The 23596-nt window shown below is 39.6% G+C and overlaps 1 protein-coding gene across 1 annotated transcript; it reads left to right on the top strand.

Moving 5' to 3' along the window:
* The first annotated feature begins 715 nt into the window (after window positions 1–715).
* Window positions 716–23255, top strand: LOC114239980 (uncharacterized). Its single transcript, XM_028170428.2, has 5 exons — window positions 716–878; window positions 12590–12832; window positions 19164–19304; window positions 19630–19689; window positions 21265–23255. The coding sequence occupies exons 1-5, from the start codon at window positions 813–815 to the stop codon at window positions 21460–21462; spliced, it is 708 nt and encodes a 235-aa protein (XP_028026229.2). The 5' UTR covers window positions 716–812; the 3' UTR covers window positions 21463–23255.
* The last annotated feature ends 341 nt before the right edge of the window (window positions 23256–23596 follow it).

The following is a 23596-nucleotide window of genomic DNA, read 5'->3' as shown; positions in this document are numbered from 1 at the left end:
AGGCATAATTAAAAAAAAATAGCATTCTGCACTCCCTCACTATATTCTCTATAAGTGTGGGAAATTACATACTCCTCCGTCCGCGTAATTTTCGTAAAAAGGTGTACCAAGTTTTTTTTTTTTTTAATTTGCAGATACAGCAATGGAATGAGCAGAACTATTCAGTAAATTAAATATTACATTTTATTATGAGTAAATTTTTCTTGATTTTCTAAGTTTATTTGTCTGAAGACAATAATTTTTGTATATTTCTAAGTGCATTTTTATATGCAAATCTCTGAAGCTGTTTTTTTTTTATAAATTTCTTAATATTTATTGTTCTAAAGGATAAGATCGTATCAAGCAAACGTTATAATGAGCCAACCTTAACATATAGACATATGCTGTCCCGGACTTTTTTTTAGATATTTTAAAGGGGAACAATTCTGTCATACATTATTTTAGCGAAACTTTAACCGTTTTTCGCAGCGCACGCGTCGGAAGCTCTCAAAAGGGAAAAAAACCCCGATTTTGAAACATTATTTATTAGCGCTCCGCTTGTATTGATCTTAGCGTGATGTTATATAGCCTTCCTCAATAAACGGGCTATCTAATACTGAAAGAATTTTTCAAATCGGACCAGCAGTTCCTGAGATTAGCGCGTTCAAACAAACAGACTCTTCAGCTTTATAATATTAGTATAGATACCTAAATTGAAATGTTTATATATCGGACGTGTAATGGCGAGCGATGCATTTCTTGAAAGAGAATCGAAACAGTCGGCCGGTGCAGTGCGGTACATAGATCACATCTAAACACTAGTGCAGTTCACGATGGGAGCGCGGGGATATATCTCGTGCCTTCTGCTACTGACGTGCGGACAGATAGTTCGTTCTCAGGTGTGTGTTTGTGTGTGCGAGAGTGAAAAATAATTTTATTAATTAATTATCTCGATTAAAATGCGTATTTAGTGACGTTGTCTATAAAATATCGGGGAAAGTTAGAGGCTGAAGCTGAAATGTTTGGTCCGTGGTTTTTTTTTTTTTGGTTAACGTGTTTCTTGTTCAGTTATTCGGTTTTCCTTTCAATCGTTTTGAGTTTTCGTTAACGCCGAGGCGGCTATATTGTATGACATTAATATAATCATATTATGAAGGTTTTGTTTTTCTTTTTATTCGGAAGTTTTAATTCGGAAATATTTATTTTGTTCAGTGCTCGATTCAGTATATTCATTAGAATTTATTATTATTATTATTTTTGGGTTAAATTCTTATTGTATTTTTTTTTGTTTACTTTCATTTAGTAGCTTGCGCGACAGTTGATATTTTATTTAATTTTTACTTTATTTAATTAATTAATTAATTTAGTTATTTATTTATTTATTTATGTATTTATTTATTACACTTCATGTAAAATGTATATTGGCGTACTTAATGCCTAAGGCATTCTCTACCAGTCAACCAAAGGTAGTGCAGAGTAAATAGTGGTAGGTGCAATGAAATGATACTTTAGTGATGTGTTTATTGTTATCTTCAGCTTACAGCGTTTTTGTACGTAGTTAAAATATGAAATGCTTTTGTAATTAAAGCTGGCTAGACATAATATTGTGAGCTGACGGGTCTGACTGATCGCCATTCCTAGTTGATAGGTTTACTGGTGGTAGGACCTCTTGTGAGTCCACACGGGTAGGTACCACCACCCCGCCTATTTATGCCACGAACCAGTAATGCGTTTCGGTTTGAAGGGTGGGGCAGTCGTTGTAACTATACTGAGACCTTAGAACTTATATCTCAAGGTGGGTGGCGCATTTACGTTGTAGATGTCCATGGGCTCCAGTAACTACTTAACATCAGGTGGGCTGTGAGCTCGTCCACCGAACTAAGCAATAAAAAAAAAATTAGCGGTCTTAAAAATCCTTAGACATTACAGGCCTTGAAATCGTATTGCGCGTCTGCTTGGTGGCAGAAGCGAGTCGGGATGGTACTTTCCCGTTTGTTCACTCCACACTCTCAACCAGTATTTAGATTTACAAATCTTATTTTGTCACAACTTCGTGTTTCACAACGAAAAACGAAAATCTTATTTGTGGATTTTTTAGACTACGATACGATAAGATAAAGCATTCTTCACTGCTCGTTCAAGTTTCATACCTGTCCTGTGAACACGTTTCGTATTTTTCGCGAGATTTCCTTTTCTTCAGTGGCTTGAAACTCATTTCTTTTCATACATCGCCAGGAGTTCAGCGTCTGACGGTCTCCGATCATCAAGCTTGTCATAAAGCGTTTTATTTGCGAATAGCAGTAGTGATTGTATCAACCGATTTTTTTTCTTACCTAAGCTGGTAGACTTGAGAGGCTATGCCAGCGTAACCGAGCGAGTAGGTGAGCTCATGGGGGTCTTCTTCTCCTTCTTCTCCATTGCTCCCTCATTGCTGAGGATCGTGACTCCGTTTCAGCATGTCGACTGCCAGCCTCCATCTGTTCCGGTCAGTTGCCTGGTGTAGTGTAGCGCTAAGTGGTCCACTGGTTTGCTCGAAGATCTGGTCGGACCAACCTTTGGGGCTCCGGCCTCTAGGACGTTTTCCTTCCACTTTTCCAGTGACCATCAGACGTTCCAAGTTGTCTACACCTCTGCGGGCAACGTGGCCAAAGTAGCGTATATGCGTTGCAGACAGGTGGTAGACAGGCGTTGAGCGTTCTCCATTTTAAGATGTTGTAGGACCGAGATGTTCGTGCTGGGGCTCTAACGATATTGCTAACATTAGCCCTAGCAAGAATAATGCACTTCGCAGAATCTACCACCGGATCGGAAACGCCACCCACTGAGAAGATCCGGCGAGAAACTCAGTGGGCCGTGTCTATGGGTTAGTTTAGTCGTCAACAGGTGCTTGAGGTACCCAAAAACACCAGCCACATACGTTAAATAACTGCCGGTTTTATGGAAAGACATCCAAGAATACACACAGATTATTATATGAATAGAATAAGATTGAGGTTGAGACCTCATGTCACATTGGACCAGGCGGATGGCGAGTCCGTTCACCCAGCGTTCCTATTCCTTCTTCTCGTGCGCCACCTGTCTTCCTTTGATGGTTTCATTACGAGAAGCTCCCTCTAAGTGCGAACCAAAATAAAAATTCCAAATCTACCGTATCATCTGCGAACGTACCAATAAAGAAAAAACAAACCCGCAAACATTATTTATTTATTTATAGGGTAATTGTAGGTGAAAAACACATCTGCGTTTTGCGTTTAATTATATAAAATAATATTGTAACAAACGACTTCTGACTGACCTGATCGACTTGTTTTTTCAATTTACGTTTTAACGCATTAATTGATGGTGTTTAAGAAAAAAATGTATATAATCATATTTATTCACGACACGATATCATTAATTCTTTTTGGCGGGTTTTTTTTGTATAATTTATACGTCTGTTATCGCGTTCAGTTTTTTTTTTATTGCTTAGATGGGTGGACGAGCTCACAGCCACCTGGTGCTAAGTGGTTACTGAAGCCCATAGACATCTACGACGTAAATGCGCTACCCACCTTGAGATATAAGTTCTAAGATCTCAAGTATAGCTACAGTGTGCAGAGAAACAAAAAAGAAATGGGCACTTATCTGTCACAGAAGTTTCTTGAGTTTTTCTCGTGGAAACTGAGAATGCGAACGTAATAAACATGTACTCATGAGCATGCGTGAGTCACTTGTGAACAAATACTGTGTGTTTTACTGCTAAAACTGGTAAGACGTCTTGTGAGTCCGTGAAGCAGTAATGCGTTTCGGTTTGAAGGGCGGGGTAGCGATTGTAAAGTTAAAAGTGAGACCTTAGAACTTATTTCTCAAGGTGGGTGGCGGCATTTAGGTTGTAGAAGGTAACTTAACACCAGGTGGACCGTGAGCTCGTCCACCTATCGAAAAATTTAAAAAAAGTTATGCCGCTGTCTACTCATGTAAAGAAATTTAAAATACGTCTCGAAAAATACCAAACCCAGCATTACGCGCTGTATAAATTTCAAATTAGGATAAAACTCGGACTAAAGCAAATGGGTTGACTCGCGAAGGGTGTCCACTAAGAAACACCTGAGTAGAGCCGGGGACAGGACTTACAGGTGAATTGGAAGAGACATATGCCCAGCAGTGGACTGTGGGACTGTGAGATCATGAAGCAGGAGACAAAGCTCACGGTACACCTTTGTTCGGCGAGGTTTTTAGATATCGCACGAATTCTCATTAGGTAAACAATTGGTCTTTTCATTTTCATTTGCTTACGGGAAAATTATGTTATCTCAGTTCACGCTTCACCTCCAAGGGAAGAGATGACCGGTTCGGAGTGTTCAATAAGGCTTAAATGTCGCAATTGACTCTAATTGATTAAAATACAGACTCTCGTATCTGTGCCGTTCCGAAGATACTGAGTTATTCTCACAAAACTGCAATGAATCAAATCAATACTATGGATTCAGAGCCGGGCCTCTGGAGTATCTAGTGGAAGGAACACTGACACTCCAGGGGTGTTCTAGACGGATCCCTCTACTGGAAATCGATATCCCCAACCGCTGTAGACTTCTCTCGAGGAAAGCGTATATGGTAAGCAGTGCTTGGCAGTAAAACAATGTTTGTGGTGATTTTCACGGCCACAGACTGCCAATGAGCATAGGGGTGTCGCTCTGGGATCTTCTTGGATACCCTGTACTTGACTCTCATTCCACGAACGTAGTAGAAAGAGAGCTAACGGTAACTTTGACCGGCAGAATATCCACAGTAGCAGCGTGTCTTCTGCCAAAGTTTGCTATTAGTTTCATTTCGTCCGTAGAGACCGACATGAGGTCGTAAACATTTGGCATCTATCCCAGGAACGACAAATAAGAACTTAAAAGCATCTGGCTGAAATTATACACTTTTGGTAATACTTTTGAAGATTAAGGCAATACTAACGCATCTGTTTCAATATTTTTCTCCTTCTTGTTTTCTCCCTCTCTTTCTCTCCCTCTTCTTCTCTCACTCTCTCCCTCTCTCCCTGCTGCCAACGTTGAACATAACTATGAACACGTGTAGTACTTTCCCCAGCCAAGGTTTTACTGCAGGATATAACTGGTTCAATGTGGAAATTCCAAGACGCAAACCAAAGTCGTGAAGACGTTATCTAAAATTCAACCTTTAGTGACCTCTGCGTCAACTGTGCACGTAAAATGCATACCTTCAGTCAGATTAGATAAAGCCTTAAGTATATTGAAATATTGAATTTTGTTTTCTCTTATTATACGCAGTGAAGAACCATGTAATTCAGTTACCACCTTTTAAACTATTCAAAAGACGTACTCCCCGAAGGCTTTCGTGTGCACACAAGGCTGGCAAAGCTTTATGGTTGCAAAGCTCTGTGTCGAATTACGTGACTATTCGTGGATCGAATCAGATGACTTCCACGACGAAGGACTAGGAGCTTTCGTACGAATTTTTGTTAATTGATTGATCACTGATGGGTTGGAGGCCTTTCCAGTTTCACAAGGACAGAGCAAGAGCTCAGCCAGGAGGGGCGGGATTTGCTAATAACTGCCCGAGCGCCTCCAAGGGAGACCTAACAACTCATGAGTAGTTACTTCGTGAATTAATCTACTACCGGATCGGAACCGCGACTCTCTGAGAGGATCAGGCGAGAAACTCAGTGGGTTGATGCTTAAGTTAGGTTGTACTTCGAACTCCTTGTCGAGTTCGACGAGTACGGTTACCGGGGACCCTAAGCCTGCTCCTAGTGTTAGGGCTAAAGGCGTTTAATGCAAGGAGTATTCAATGTAATGGAGTTGCGTACGATTTTATGCCTAACACAGCGTGTTTTTGGTGCAAATCCTCAATGTCGCATTAATGGGGAGCTATTTCAAATGGAATTGAGTTTTCTACCTCGAGCAGCAAAGTGAGTGATGGAATTGAAATGCTTCTCTTTTTTTTTATTGCTTAGATTGGTGGACGAGCTCACAGCCCACCTATTGTTAAGTGGTTACCGGAGCCCGTAGATATCTACAGCATAAATACGCCATCCCCCTTGAGATATAAGTTCTAAGGTCTCAAGTATAGTTACAACGGCTGCCCCGCCCTTCAAACCGAAACGCATTACTGCTTCACGGCAGAAATAGGCAGGGCGGTGGTACTTATCTACGCGGACTCACAAGTGGTCCTACCACCAGTAAATATCATCATCAGTTCAGTTCAGTCTATTAGAAACGTTTCAGACCGAACTACCTCAAGGTCGACATTGCGTGACCTATATCAAATATTACAGTGAATTCCATACAGTTGTCTCATATTACGGTATGCGACCTTGCCCCACACGTGGGCTTTGTTGAGCGTGTGTTATCAGAGCAAACATGTTTACTGTGTGTATCCAGTGCTCTAGTGCGTTCGCATTGTGACGTGTCGTACGATTTAGTGGGCAATTATAACGCACTGGGTTCGACACTGGTTAAATAAATCTTAAACTCTTTCTATTGACGGAATAATGTTTAGAGATGGCTAGTTTATTAAAGAAAAAATTCAGACTAAATCGTCTTGTATTACGAAAAGAATATTCGTGTTAAATTTAGATGCGTTCTAATTTGGCGTTCGATTACTCGCGTATATCTAGATAATTTCCAGATTAGCAGAAATCCTGCCTATATCTGCCGTGAAGTAGTAATGCGTTTCGGTTTGAAGGGTGGAGCAGCCGTTGTAAACATACTTGAGATCTTAGAACTGGTATCTCAAGGTAAAAAATTCTTGATGCTTTTAAATTACTGAACTAATTATTCATTCATTAATTTTATTCACCTTTTCTTTGTCATCTTGTCACCTTGTCAACAGCAAACAAATTCTTTCTTATTCAAGGTGGGTGGCGCATTTACGTTGTAGATGTCTATGGGCTCCAGTAACCACTTAACACCAGGTGGGCTGTGAGCTCGTCCACCCATAAAAAAAAATTTAAGATTAATAATCCAGTAATCATATGAATTAACTGTTTTAAGCGAAGCTCTGCTTTATTTGTGCCACAGGTGGGTTAAATAGCGACACAGCTAAACAAAGCGTTTGAGCGATGCACATAAAACTAATTGCACCGTGAAGACATTACCTCCGATGACACAGCAGTGGCCTTGCGCGGCAATCGGGTTCGATTCGTTTACATAACACATTTATTTACGAGTTATTCGGCTTATGATGTTTTAGGATTCGATGTGTGTTGTTTTCCCTCTTTCTTCCTGCTAATACAAATCGTATATTCTGTTTTTCTTGCACGAAGAAAGCCCACTTAGGATTGTAGATCCATGTGCATCCTTGATGTTGAGGTCGATGTTCCAATTTCATTGTATAACCGCCCGTCTTCAAAGCAAAACGTATGACGTATTTAATGCCAAATCTAGGCAAGATATACCTTCCTACATCAATCAAAATGCTACTTACAATCGTGCAAATTAATATGTTTTATTTTATTTTAAGGGCAATATAGGTGTAGATTGGGAGAGGCCTATGTCCAGCAGTGGACGACTGTGGGCTGTTGATGATGATGATGACGATAGCCGCCATTCCAGAGCAAATGAGATTGGGCCAATGCGTCTCAGAGTTCTGGTCATTCTCTTGTTTTTCTCTTTACTCCAATACGCAGTTAAAAATAGCTCTAATTTTACATGTTGGAAAACAAAATGTTAGAGAAACAACAAATAGTTATATACTTAAATAAGAATTCTTGACTACCGATTAGATAAAGTGATGCTCAGATAAAACATTGATAAGAATGGAATGTGTTTACTAACATACACAGGTATGCAGCATATGTTCGTATCGACACCGGCCATATTGGAGTACATTAATAGCATTAGTAAAAAATATTTTGACTTAAAAAATCAACGCATATTTCGGACTCTCAATATATTGTCAATGTATATTAACATTAATGTTATTAAAATGTATCGAATTTCTTCATTAGATTCACTCATCTTGACAGTACGAAAAATAAATAAAAATCACACATTTTCCTAATTTGAATTTGGAATTATCTTCTTTAAAATTTAAACTTTTAATGATACCAAAACCAGCCAGATACAAATAATATAGCCAAAGAGATTTTATTACAAGTTCATACGTACTATAATGGGAAAAGTCTTTTTCCCCAACCTATTATTATGGATCTTCCACCGAACGGGTGTCGTTGCTTGGTAGACCAACGGTCTGTTGTTGTTCGGAACTTGTATGTATGTAAACTTATCTTGAAAATGTCGTAAGCGAGATGCAGGCACCTGTCAAATATCTTGTGTTCTGTGATGGCTACCCGCCACAGATAGCTATGGTTGTATGGGCAGACTAGTTTACAGCCCACAGAATTATGGACGCACTTCTTATTTTTTTAAGTATGTCAATCGGCCTCTTGCGATTCCATATTAACCCACTGAGTTTCTCGCTGGTTTTCTCAGCAGGTCGCGATTCCGATCCGGTGGTAGATTCAGCGAAGCACTGCTGTTGCTAGGGCTAGTGTAAGGAAGTTCTCTCAGTTTGAGCCCGTGAGCTCACCTACCCGTCCGCGCGTAGCTGAAACAGCCCCAAGGCGAATAGGTAGGGCGAAAACGCCATACTGAAGTTTGAAAAAAAAACCATTTATTTCATTATTCTGTTATATGGAAAGTCGAGCGAAATTAAGCTGATTCATTTGATATTTTAATCAATTGGGATAAAATTAAATAAATCGGATTGAAACGAGATGAGATGAGTGAAATAATCTTTCAGTAAAATGGTGGGAACTTTTTTAGGAATTTAGTGGGATTTTTGGGGGAACTCACGTTCAGCAACTGTTTAATTTTTGCACACTTATGCACTTTCACAGACGCTAAACAGTTAATACATGTTTAAATCTGAAGAAACGTTAAATTAACAACATCAAAACAATTCACACAATTCCTCTTCTCGCGTTCTGGCCAAAAACCAGATGCTATGCGGCATGGTGGCTTCAATCTTGTATACCGAAGCCAGCCGGACCGAGCATTAACTTCAAACAGCCATTAAATAAACTGCCAACACTCGTGCCGAAGAATTGGCATGAAAAATAATTGTAAATCATAACCCGTGCATAAGAACGTATTTACGTACGTACACGCGTAATGTTTATTTTAGCATAAAACATTTTACTATTTCCTTTGTGACATCACTAAAATAACTGCTCCGACTAGAGATGACCTAAAAATATATCGATAAATTTGACGTGTCGAGGGAATCTTTCAATATTTGTGCGCAGAATACAGTTTCATTGCTTAGAAGGTCATGATTCTGTACTTATAATACTGAATGTGTCCATTTTACAGTAGCTCTGATTTGGTGATCACCTTGTTAGTGCGACTCACTAAATAAATAAAGACACAGCTGACTAAATGTCGTTAAAATTTTTGAATGCTCTTCACGAAATGTGATTGTAAATTTTAGAAAGAGAAAAAAAGGTTTCCTTCATATTGTGCTGGTAACATTGCGAGTTAGATAATGTCGCAACTTGTTGGTGGGAACATGGAATCGTGCTTAGACTTTTCTATTTAATGTTTCTTTAAATATTAATGTGTGATATAGTAGTTTATTAATCCTTATAATTTCTCAAAGTACCTTGTGCAGAATTGAGAATTCTCTTAAAAAGCTACCTCTTTATTTTATCGAAAAGATTAATAAACAATAAGTAACTGACATGGCTAAAAGGCAATGTTACCGATTGGTGAAAACAATTTTTCGTGAGATAAAATGTCTCTGGAAAACGAAAACGAATGCTTACTTCACTGGGCATAGATTATACACTTAATATATTTGAGCACTTGGGAGTCACTTGGCAGTTAGTGACATTGATGATGTTTGTTATTAAGCCTATCAGGTTTTAAATAGTTCCAATGAATAAGTGGTTCTACCCAGACTACCAAATTCCAAAGGGTTCAAGCAACATGGCTTCGGCAGAATGATGAATTTCAATCATTAAATTAGTGAAACCACCTACTAAGAACCTTAAGATATCCCCCACACCAAAGATCAATGAGAACAGCTAATCAAATCAACTGTGCGTCAAACATAAAATATATATATTTTTTGCGAATCTCCAATATCCAGCCTTGGCACGGTTTAATTACCGATCGTGATTAATACGATATTACATCGTGGATATGAAAATAAATTTATTATATTGTTAATAGGACAACAGCGGGCCTTGACAAGAGAATTCTGTTCTGTTTTTTTCATAAGCTAATAGTATAAATAATGGTACGAACATCATTGACTAAGACTACGGAGCGATATTGCCTGCAAGTTGAAAGATTTTCCTTAGCAATAGCTACTAAGTTGCATCGGTCCGTTTGTCGACGTTGCCCAAAACACGTCATTACGGATCCTCCCGATCCATTAACGGTACTTTTAGGTACCACAAGCACCGGTCACCGTCCTCGTCGAACCCGTCGCTTGCGATGAAAGGCTCGGCGAGCGAATTAACCCATAGACACGGCCCACTGAGTTTCTCGCCGGATCTTCTCATTGGGCCGCGTTTCCAATATGGTGGTAGATTCTTGCTAGGGCTAATGTTAGCAACGTCGTCAGGTTAGAGGATCTTCTCAGTGGGTTGCGTTTCCGATTTAGTGGTAGATTCTGCGAAGCACTGCTCTTGCTAGGGCCAGTGTTAGCAACATTCCGGTTTGAGCCCCGTGAGCTCATCTACATGTTAGGGCGAAGCTGAAATAGCCTCTCAAGGTTATCAGCATAGGTAGGAAGTTTGAGATGCTTCCATCAATCCTTTTTACCACAAAGTGAGTGTTGGTTAGTCCACGGTGTATGTGGAAGATACATTTTGACCCTTACTCTTAAACGTATTCTTCTTCAAACGAGGCTTGAATGATATTAACTAGGCAGCGGATTGACATAGCTCATATCCTTTAGTGACGGTGAGCACCTAACACTAAGTGGACATTGAGCTCGCCTGCACATTTAGAGCATCAAAAAAAGGAAAGCTGATGGTGTCAATGAGCATATCCTCACCTCGTCTCCTCGAGCAGACAAGATCTTTTGATCACGAACCATGCTGTTTTTACTGTCCCATATATTGTAAGACTCTCCAATCGATCTCCAGTAACACAGTCCATTGAATTTCTCGCCAGATCCTCTCAGTGGGTCGCGATTCCGATCCGACGGTAGATTCTGCGAAGCACTACTACTAATACTAGGGCTAGTGTTAGCAGCTCTCTCAGGTTGTGCCCGTAATTTCACCTACCCGTCCGCAAGTAGCTGGAATAGCCCAGCTACCAGCCAATAGTTAGTTAAAAAAAACCGTACTGATGTTAATAAACTTGATTTTGATGAGCCTTGAACGTATGGAATTAAAATTTCGCGTCACAGCCAGTTTAAATTTTCTTTATGGTGTCGTTAAAAAGCATGATTACGCCAAATATACACGTGGTTATAGCGTTTTTGTGTTATATGGACTGGCTACGTCCCTTAGGCATGGATGAATAATATTTGTTGAATTGTGATTGTAAATGTATTTTTTTGGTGACGGTCCTGTGTCAGCCTGTTAATTGGAGTCCACAGGCTGCTCAAAGTGAATGCTGTTACCCGACTTAAGATATTGGATGTGGAATATTCATTACATGTTCATTTTTGTTTTAAAAAAAATTTTTTTGGCCCTTTTGGAACCATTGTCAGATGTTCTTGGGAATTTTTTAACGGGAATGCGTGCAGCGTAATTGTTAAATTGTTTCCCGAGCGCTGTGACATGTCCTTCTTCAAACGAGGCTTGTGGAGACTAGTTAACGGTAAGCAGCGGCTTGGCTCTGCCCTCGGCATTGCTGTAGTCCATGGGCGACGGTAAAAACTCACGATCAGGTGAGCCGTATGCTCGTGTGCCTACAAGGGCAATAAAAAAAGATTAAAAAAACCTAATATTTGTACTTCAGATTTTAACAATGGTAACTTTAACCGTTTGGTATCGGGGCTTGTCAGATTCGTCCTTAAAGTCTACCTAAGTTTTGAGTAATTCATCTCATTTCGTTTCATTCGATTTTATCCCAAAATTTATGTAATAACTAGTTGACTCGGCTGACTTCATAGTGCCTCAATCGATAAATAAAAGACCTAAGCTTTTGTATAAAATAAACTTATAACAAACAAAAGGAATCCATCCGACGAGAGACACACACATCAAAGAAAAAACAAAATTGTTATTTTTATTTAATTCCGAGCATTTTCATATCTACCTTTTTTCATCTACCTTTTAAACCTTCTCTGAACTTCCACAAATAATTTAAGACCAAAATTAGCCAAATCGGTCCAGCCGTTCTCGCCTTTTAGCGAGACTAATGAACAGCAATTCATTTTATATATATAGATTATAGATTGAAAATCTGCTAGTACAGACAAATGACAAATAGTTTATTTTTTTCTAAATTTGACAACGAAATACGAAACCCTTGTTGTTGTTGTTGTTGTTACCGCGGCCCTTCTTGTGAACTCGTCGACGGGACCCTTCAGGGCTGACGTCACGGTGATCTGCCGTGCCTGGTCTTATACCCTCTATCCACACAACACCACAAGGCCCTCAACTGAGTACGGAAATACAGCAGAAATATTTGCGTTTCAGGACTTGCTATGGGTGGACGTGACCGATCAAAGCAACCAGACCCTGGACGAAGACGCTGACATAGAGAAGCGATACACTCCAGAGCTGACCGAGGAGTTGATGTCAGCGAAGGCGGACGCTCTGCTGCTCTTCACTGAGTACACGGCTATAGCTGGCGAAGAACTGAAGTCTTTCCTGATGAATGTCACAGCCTACTCCGATGATGCCATACGGAACGCTGACAATGTTATTACCTCTGATTATGTGAGTGGAGCAATTTTTATCTCTTTTTTTTTTAATAGACTTTTGTCTTAAGAGAAAGAGTCAGCAATAAGCAGATAAGGTTTTACTAGTGGTAGGGCGTTTTGTGAACCCACACGGATACCACGTACCTATTTCTGCCGTGAGGCAGTAATGAGTTTCGGTTTGAACAGTGGGGCAGCCGTTTTAAAACTGATTCTTAGAGCTCATGTGTCAAGGTGGACGGTGACGGCAATAAAAATTAAAAATCATTCTTTTAAAGCAGTTTAAATTTGACGAACATCTGAATGTAGACCATGGGTTCGTGGGCAGCTGTAAGATGTTTCAATCTCTAATCTACAGCAGCTCGTAATGATAATATGCACTTCGGTATCATATGGAGGTTACCTATATTCAGTTCCACTGTACTGCACGAGTATTGGCAATAATACCCAAGTAATGGCTTTGGTTCTTTGAAGACTATGACGTCATATCCTTAATGGGTAATCTTTGGTTGCGTTTAGATCCCTTTGTGTTATGCAACTATTTCAGAGAACGCCTTTGAAATAGATTCAATTTCGTTTCTCATTATACTTGCAACTTTATAGCACTAATTTATCTTGTGTACTTCAAGGCGAACTTTGCGAATTGTGAACATAAATATATATATAGGAAAGAGGTTTGAAAACACACCTCCTTGTGCTTCTAGTACCGCTTGAGTGCCGTCATATGGACGAAATGATCTTATGAGGCAACTCTGAGGTAATCCTTCTCGGTGAGCTCTTAGAGACATGACAAAACCATCGCATATAATATACCTTCCACGTGCATGTGGTCCCTGCAGCAATGAGGTCTCTGTTTTAATGCTAAGCACAGCGAAAGAGCCACAGGTCTCTGTCGAGAAAGATACCGAACAATATTCCGCTAACCAGATATTTTCTTCATATGAAACTGAATTTATTACTTTCATCTAGTTTTATGGGAATCAAACGTGAAAGAAAGAGATGGCACAGAAATCCTTATATCCCCCTGCATTTTAAAGCCATAGTAAGCAATTCCTGAGTGATAGCTAATATGTCCTACCGGGTCATACGATAAATAATTGCTAGTGCAGACAAATGACAAATAGTTATTTTTTTCTAAATTTGACAACGTAAGACGAAACCCTTGTTGTTGTTGTTGTTGGTTTAACATTGTAGTACATAAAAGTAAAGGTAAATGAGACTTGCCAAATAGTTATAATTAGTCACAGACGATAATCTTTTTGTCCTCTGTTGAACAGACTAGTGTCCAAACCGCGTTCTCAATGCCCTTTTAATCCGGTTCATTCACATCATCATTATCATCATCAGAATATATTTTTTTAAGCTCGATTACATAAGCATTTAGACTCTCTCTTTCTCTCTTCTTCTCTCTTAAGAATTAACTTGAATCTCCATTAAAAACCGTGTTAATGTAGAAGTATTTCGCGACTGCTTCTATGGATTTAGGACCATCCATATGTCCGTGTGTCACAGTTATTTCGCTTAAAAATTATAATAAATTTATACATATACCTACTAAATAAAACTGAAAAATACGAAGAAAATGTTTATAAAAATTCAGAAAGTGGAGGTCCACACTTGCTACTAACTGAGAGATGAAAATAGCAAAGCGTATGTAGTGTTTTTATCTTTAGAAAAAATATAGAGGTCCAGCTCAGTTTTAAATGTATTTTTCATTTATAAAAATATGTATTAATGATTCATAAATAACTAATAAAAATATTCCCCTTTTAAAAATTTTGCCCAGTTTTAAGACACTACATTGTCATGCATTCGAAAAAAAAAAACCAAACAGAGCAATCAAAAGAATATCAAAGCTTTTGATTGTTTTCTTTCGTACGATTTCCTTTGGTAATTAATACAAGTACAAAGTCAAGTGCGTTTATAAATAGCTAAAAACAAATTCACCATTGAACTTGAATATTACAATGTAAAATTGTGTTTGTTATAACGAGAATATCTCAGGGAAATATTTGCGAAAACATAATCCGAGAATATTATGTTTTTCCTGAATTGTTTCTAAACACTTGATGATTTTGGTCGTATGACGTAGGGGCGCGTCCGGTTGGCGGTATAACGTTGATTTAGTGAGCTGCTAATAATGTTTAATTAATTATAGAAATTATGATCGATACGCCATTGCTTAATATTCGTAAACAAGTAAAATATTGCTGTTATACTTTTACTGGTGGTAGGACCTCTTGTGGGTCCGCGCGGGTAGGTACCACCATCCTGCCTTTTTCTGCCGTGAAACAGTAATGCGTTTCGGTTTGAAGGATGGGGCAGCCGTTGTAACTATACTTGAGACACTTTATCTCAAGGTAGATGGCACATTTACGTCGTAGATGTCTATGGGCTCTAGTAACCACTTAACACCAGGTAGACTGTAAGCTCGTCCAACTATCTGAGCTCCTCCTCGCGTCGTTTTCCTCATTACTGAGGGTCGAGATTCCCCCGCTGCATCAGTTTCTCCCATACGACTTCCCTCCATCTGCCGCGATCCTTTGCTTCATGAAGGGCATTATGGAAATTGATGCTCAGAGAAGATCGTACTTGATCCGACCATCTCGTGGGACTGCGTCCTCTGGGACGTTTGCCATCTACCTTTCCTGAGCAATAAAAATAAATAAATAAAAAGATGCCAGGGTTGAATATTGTAGTTAGAGTTGCTTTGATGAGTACGAGACACACAATATAGAATGTTATTACGTGCTAATACATTAAAACAGTACAACTATATCTCAAACCTTATCAGCGTAACGGATGGCCGGCATTGATGGATGCTGAGTTGATGCCAATGGCCCGACGTCATGGATATGATAGTGTCCATGATTTTAGATAATACTAGGTTATCATGACAACCGGTTTTTTTTAAATTAATCTCTGGTCAAACCTGGAGAGATTTGCTGGCCGATATTTGATTTAACTCTGTCCCGATCGCTGCCAAACTTCACAAGATCACCCGTTTGGCCATTTTGGAGATTACCTGGAAATTTCATCGAAATCTGTTCTGCCGTTTCGAAATCTATAAACCAGATACACACATCGATTTTTATATATATAGATTTGGATTCTTTCGGAAAAGAGTACACTAGTTACGACTCATATGGTATTAAGTTGCTACCGGAGCCTATAGAAATCAATCGTAATGTAGATGTAACTCACCTTGTAATATTTATGGTCAAATTTTTTATTAATTATATTACGGCTCTAATAACCTTCAACACAAAATCAGGACCCGCAGTATTTACCACCAGCCTATTCATACTAGAATTGTGAGATCGTGTCTATATAGATGAATAAAAGTAATTTATTCGGGAGCAAACTGATATTAGAGTCGGAAGAAAGTCTGGATTTGTCCCAAAAAAAATTCGCTTCATGGACACCCCAATAATGACGTGTTCATATGCAACTCAAATGCATTCGGTTGCCTTGACACTGGACACCGTTCAAGACCGCGTCTGGGTTATGTAACTAACCCGGGCGATTTGCCAGTTCAATCTCTCACTCTGAGATGATGTTTGGAATCGGTACGATTAGCGATGCTCTTATAAACGATAGTGAGATATTCAATTATTGGAATTGGTTGGGAGCTTTTTTACTATATCGTGTAAAATGGTTACCATAGTTCAAAAGGATAATGCGATCATCACAAAGCACGTTACACGCGAGGGTCCAAAACAGAGAGTACAAAAGTCCTCAACTGTGAAAGCGCTGTTCTATCCTAATTGCTTAACAGAGAAAATGTGATGATGGTGCCTATCTCTAAATACCCGCTAGGTGCTCTATACTGGTTACCAGAATAGGAATTCGGAAGTACAGTAAGAAAATATGGGAAGTTTATTTATTTATTTTTATTGCTTAGATGGGTGGACGAGCTCACAGCCCACCTGGTGTTAAGCGGTTACTGGAGCCCATAGACATCTACAACGTAAATGCGCCACTCACCTTTAGAGATAAATTCTAAGGTCTCAAATATAGTTACAACAACTGCCCCACACTTCAAAACCGAAACGCATTACTGCTTCACGGCAGAAATAGGCAGGGTGGTGGTACCTACCCGCGCGAACTCACAAGAGGTTCTACCAGCAGTAAATTGTGTAATTAAAATAAGAATAATGTGCATAATTAATGAGGTTATTACGGGCCCGTAGATACCATCACCCTGCCTATTTCTGCCGCGAGGTAATCATGAAGAATATTATAACCGTTAAATTGAACCTAATCAGCAGTCTGAATCGGTTCGAATTGTCAGATCCCATGCCCATTGCATAACTGTACAGGCGACTTCATGGCTGATGTAATACTTAGTAGTCTTCGAAGCCCGAAACCGTCATAACAAGCGGGCAGTCGGTTTACAATAACCATTCAAACCCCAACCTCACATCTCTATGCAGTGGCACATTTGCGCTATCATATCAATGGGCCCTGGTGGCAAATTAATCAGTTTATCTTGTTACGATTGCCAAAAAAAATGATATGTTTGTGGGATTTTAAAGCTTAGATCACGGCTTTTGAATAATATATTTAATAGTATTGATACAACCTAGTGGTCCATTGCCACTTGCGGACCGGCCGCACTGGACATCAGTTGGAGAGGCCTATGTTCAGCAGTGGACAGTAGACAGGCTGAGATGATGATACAACTTATGTAACAATATTTTGGAGATAGGATACCCCGGTAATCAACAAATTAAAGAACGGACGGTTAGCGTGGTATGACGTAGAGGGAAGATGCATGTGACTAGGAGATGTATGGAAATGGTAGTGCAAGGTAGAGGGGGAAGAGGTCGACTGATGAAGACATGAATGGAGTGAATGACGATATGAGAGAGAGAGAGGAGTGAGTGTTGAGATGACGACTGATAGAAGAGAATAGAAGAGAAAAATTAGCTATGCCGACCCCACCTAGTGGGATAAGGTGGAGAAAAAGATTTCTTATAAAGTAATGTCCATATGATGCTAGGCCATAAAGCATTACCAAGAGTTAACGCATTCCTGGAATTGAAAATCAAATAAAGTGGAAATTTTTTGGCAGATCTAGCAACCTTGTCCGATTTGATAATCACCCCAGCCTCGAGGCTCGGGAAATGTTGCCAATTTATGTACATTATCCGATTATTATGTAGTTTTCTATGAATTATTATTTTCGGATGTGACGACGAGCGCTACTTTGCCAAAGCTGAGCCTAAATAAAGGGCTTGGTCATCGCTCATTTGCTTCGTAATGACTCATCCTGGTGGTATTCGTACCACAACACCGCGTGGTGTTTTGGCATTAATTCGTAACATTTGTAACGGATAGGGCATGGGTAAGTTTTTAAATTATTTACTGCGTAGGAAGGATTATTGGGTAAGGTTTTAACACTATTACTGAAGAAGTACTTATCAAGTTTTTTTCATTAATAAATTCCTGTCCGTTCTTTAAAAAAATGTCAACATCTCGTAAAGATGGAATCTATTTATGGTATTTTTTATTGCCTTCAGTATGATCGAACTTTTCAAATCACATGATAGGCTTCGGGATAAAAATAGATTGCACAAACCAAATCTCGCTGTCCACTCTCACTCATTTCAAGCTTTATTTAAAAAAGTTCTTGTCATTATTTTCGAGAAAACATCTTTAACAGAAGTTCAATCCAGAGCGGTGGTATTAGGACTGGACTCTGTCTCTATGGCCGGTGTTGGTACGCAGAAACGAGAAGACTGGAGAACGCCCTAATTTCCACATTTACGCACGGGTCTAAAATATTTTATTTGCGTAATTACTGGTAGTAAAATGTAGTTTTAAGAAAGTCGGAAACCGAATGAATATCTAGTGGTAGGGCGATATGGGAGCCAGCACGGGTCGGTGGCACTGTCCTACTTCTTGATGCTACGAAGCAGTCGTGCGTTCCAGTTTGAAAGATTGGCATTGACGTTTTAATGTCTATAGACTCTGGTGACTATTCAAGACCAGGTTATTACTGGTGGTAGGACTTCTTGTGAGTCCACACGGGTAGGTACTACCACTCTGCCTATTTCTGCCGTGAAGCAGTAACGCGTTTCGGTTTGAAGGGTGGAGCAGCCGTTGTAACTATACTTGAGACCTTAGAACTTATATCTCAAGGTGGATGGCACATTAACGTTGTAGATGTCTATGGGCTCCAGTAACCACTTAACACCAGGTGGGCTGTGGGCTCGTCCACACGTCTAAGCAATAAAAAAAATCTTGTCATTTTATGTTCGAAACACACTATTATATTTCGACGGATATAATAAAACAATCTAGTTAAGATAGTTTAAATGTTAGTTTGACAACTTTGATTTCAGAACTCCAATTGTCGATCGAAATTCGATTCCCGCATTCGTACGATCCAGAATGACGCCCGCCGCGCGGCCAGCTTCAGCGGCGAGAACCATCACAAGTTCCTACTCGGGCACATGATCGTAATGAGAATGCATTTGAATAAGGTACTCAGTGTTTAGGACTAGTTAAGTCGAACAGAGACAAACGTGTTTTTATTTGGTGGTAGGATAATTGCGGTTCAACATCACGACAATAATTTCACTCACTTACCTTGAGTCATGAGGTCGAAGTCTCAATTGCTGCCTCAATGCGTAGGACGGTCGTACCTTCTTTTTTCATGGGCCCAAGGGATTTAATTTAGGACCCTGCCCACTAAACGACTCTCCTGGACTCTTTCACACGACGTCCGATCTCCGTCCAGGGTCATAACCCAGCGAGAGTAGGGGGTATTATAGCATTTATATAAAATACTTATTTTCCTTTTTACAGAGTGAAACCCTGGTGAAGAAGTGCACCAAAGCGGTGAGAGATTGCGGCATCTCTTGCGAGGTAATCTTTAGTCTATTGCGATGTATGGACAGATAAGCCGACTTTACACCTTTTTTTATTTTTTATTGCTTAAATGGGTGGGTAAAAGCTCACAGCCCACCTGGTGTTAAGTGGTTACTGGAACCCATAGACATCCACAGCGTAAATGCTCCACCCACCTTGAGATATAAGTTCTAAGATCTCAAGTATAGTTACAACGGCTGCCCCACCCTTCAAACCGAAACGCATTACTGCTTCACGGAAGAAATAGGCAGGGTGGTGGTACCCACCCGCGCGGGCTCACAAGAGGTCCTACCACCAGTAATAACCTGGTCTTGAATAGTCACCAGAGTCTATAGACATTAAAACGTCAATGCCAATCTTTCAAACTGGAACGCACGACTGCTTCGTAGCATCAAGAGGTAGGACAGTGCCACCGACCCGTGCTGGCTCCCATATCGCCCTACCACTAGATATTAATTCGGTTTCCGATTTTCTTAAAACTACATTTTAATTGATCTATTATTAGAGTGTTATTAAGGAGATCGCCAAAGTTAAATGCGTCAGTAGCTTATTATGGCGTTTTATTGAAACTAAAAGTGTTGGCACGCACCCCACGACTCCAATCAAAGCGGCCCATTCACGCGGGTCTCCATGAGATAAATTTCTGGAAGTGACCTTGACCCAATAACTAAAACAGCCGGTCTGCTCGTATCGAATGATGCGAATATACCGGGACATAGATCTCAAGATAACGATTTGCGAAATGCACAAGACAATGGCTTTTACGAACGACTTCCACGATGAAGGTATGGTGGCATTTATAAATTTACGTCCCTGCTGTATTCTGAGCTCGTAATGAACCCATAGCAGCATTGATCGCCTTTGAGTGCCAAATGGATGGCAGGAGAAGACCAGGGCGCGACCTGAGAGACGCACCATGGAGAGCCAGATAGGACTGCCAGCCTAACCTGAAGAGATGTTAAAGAACAAGCGTAAGACATAATGGAGACAGCTTGTGAGGGCCGCTATGTACCAGCGGGGTACCTTAGGACTACAACTACAACAATATACCCCCATCCTGTCTATTTCTGCCGCATACATGATACAATACAATCGAATTCGGCCTAATGTCTCCAGGCGAGGGAGTGATTAAGCCCACAGTAAAGTTCTGTTATTTTAAACATCATTAATGGCTGGCTTCTTGTCTGGACCGTCTCCTGTCGCAGCACAGATTTCCACTTATTTTAGCAGTTGAATAGAAGAGGTGTTGGACGAACAAACTAATTTATGGCAGACTGATCTATTGGTAACATTATAGCGTCTATGGCGTTTAGTTCGTTTTACTGGTGATAGGACTTATTGTGAGTCCGCATGGGTAGCTAACACCAAACTGCCTATTTCTGCCGTGAAGCAGTAATGCGTTTCAGTTTGAAGGGTAGGGCAACCATTCGAACTTTACTTGAGACCTCAGAACTTATATCCCAAGGTGGGTGACGCATTTACGTTGTAGACGTCTATTGGCTCCAGTAACCACTTAACACCAGGTGTTAAGAAATAAGCTCCAAGGTGGGCTAATTAATATCAACTGCTCAGACAATACCTCGGGTGAAGCGCTGGAGACGCCAAGCTCTGGAGGAGATCCACCGCGTCCGGGAGGACATGCAGCACTCCCGCCGCTCCTACAAGGACCTAGTGCTTCATGCAAGAAGAAAACTGAACCACCTTCACAAACAAGTCATAAAGAGGTCCAACGATGCTGTAGACAAGTACCACGAGTGTTTGAGACGTTGAAACTTGTTTATTGAGGTTGTATTGTATAAATTCGTCTACGCCCTTTTGAGTTACAATCTTTTTCTACCTGATGTTTAGGGAAACGTTATATGTGCCTTAGAGACTTGTAGTCGAATCTCCATTATTCCTCTTTTTTTTTGGAACTTGAATATTTTAAATTACAAATGGTGTAATGTAGATTTAATACGGAACCATTTTATTTTAAGATCATGGCCGGGTCCTCAAGTGATCGTCCGTTTTGTGTATTAAACTTACCGTCGCGTCGAGGCCTTGAGAAGTGTGGTTCTAGATGTGAGCATCCTAATCACGAAATCTTTTAACACATGCCGGTATAAAGCACTTATATCACAGCTATCATGTTGCAAAATCACTTAAGATATTGCAAGTGGATCGCTATTTAGATGCTATAAATATCAGTGCTGATGCTCTATGAAGCTCAGATTCCACTCCACCTCGCTCTTCATCCCCCACACATGCTGCAAAAGCGATAACCAAGGCGATCAAATCTGGGGTTTGAAGTAATGGTCTCCCGGGGTCAATGGATTTAAACTTTTGACAATACAACCTCCGCTGTTCATTCTAGAAAATCATTGAACGTTAAAACTAGCGTACGATTTTTTTATATATAGGAAAGTACGAACGATGTTAATGGATTCAATTCTCAAATAATTGTTTTTGGGGAGCATAGTTAACTTAATTTTAATTTAAAATGTTTATCGTGCCATTCTTTCAGCGTCGATTTTTTTTAATTGTCCTTATATTTTTAATTTTTCTTTATTTTTTATTGCCGTATAGGGAGACGAGCATACGGCCCACCTGGTGGTGAGTGGTTACCGTCACCCATGGACGTCAGCAATGCCAGGGGCAGAGTCAAGCCGCTGCCTATTTCTAAATTGTTATTTGTTGTTTAGTTAATTGCGTGTGATAATTGTTGTGTAATTAATTGTTGTTTAGTTCGTCGAAGGCGAACGGTAGAAATTTCTCGTAATATTAAATAAATCACGTAAAACTTTAACGCTACGATAATGATGTTGTGAGAATAACATGTATGTCGGATATGATTTCCATCATACGTGCGCGAATATGGAACGATTGATATTTTATGAAATTGATCTGAAAATTATGATCTAGAAGTGGTTAATTAAAATTGTTTTTATTCGAGTAAGCCTTCATAAGACGTTTTTCCAAATCGAAATGAGTTTACCTTTAATTCGGAATACAGTTTCACAAAAACACATACACAAAAGAAACCTTAATTGAATACTAATAAAGACGGTTTAGCTAAAGCACACCCGAGACTATGATCTGTTGTACACGGAGAAACGAATTTCGTTTCTATTTGTATAAAAAATACTATTGCAGTATTAAATCATTCTAATTTATTGTTGAAATTCATTAATTTAGCTATATTTGTATATTACTTGCAGTAAGCAATGCATTGTTGATATTTGACGTAAACTTTTGTAGAACGTATTTATTATCTGTAACTGTGATAGTATTGTTTGTTTATTGTTGAGATGTCATATTTCTGCTTGTTTATTTTTTACGAATTTTTTTATTGTTATTTCTATTGTGGTTTTTATAATGAAATGCCACGTCGGATGGCATACAGACACCGAGGATCGCGGATTTTTAGTAATTTCAATCGTGTTTATCTTACCGATAATCTATCAGTGAGATCTATAAAATTATCTCAAGGTGGGTGGCGGTATTTACGTTGTATATGTCTATGGGCTCCGGTAACCAATTAACAGTTTGTCCACCCATCTAAGCAATAAAATAAAAAATAAAAATACTGCAAAATACGCGTGTCTTGCCAAAAAGGTAGAAACTAAGCAGGTCTCTCAGAATTTATGGATTCAAGGATACCTTATACAGCCACCTGGACGTCGCCACCCCCCTTGATATATGACTGCCCAACTCTTCAACTCACAAATAAGTAGGATGGTGACACCTTCCTGTGGCTTCTCAATGCGCCCTACCTCCAGCAAAACAATACGTTTGGGGCTAACGCCAGAGATCTTCCACTGTTTGTTATCGATCGGTACTTATATGAAAAATTTCGTTAGCACCATTAAAGGATCTGTCAAATATCTTGTATTATATGATAGCTACTGCTACATCCTCAAAGAAA

Source organism: Bombyx mandarina, chromosome 06 (genome assembly GCF_030267445.1).
Source record: "Bombyx mandarina strain Sakado chromosome 06, ASM3026744v2".
Taxonomy (NCBI): Eukaryota; Metazoa; Arthropoda; class Insecta; order Lepidoptera; family Bombycidae; genus Bombyx; species Bombyx mandarina.
This window is presented reverse-complemented; position numbering and strand designations above follow the sequence as displayed.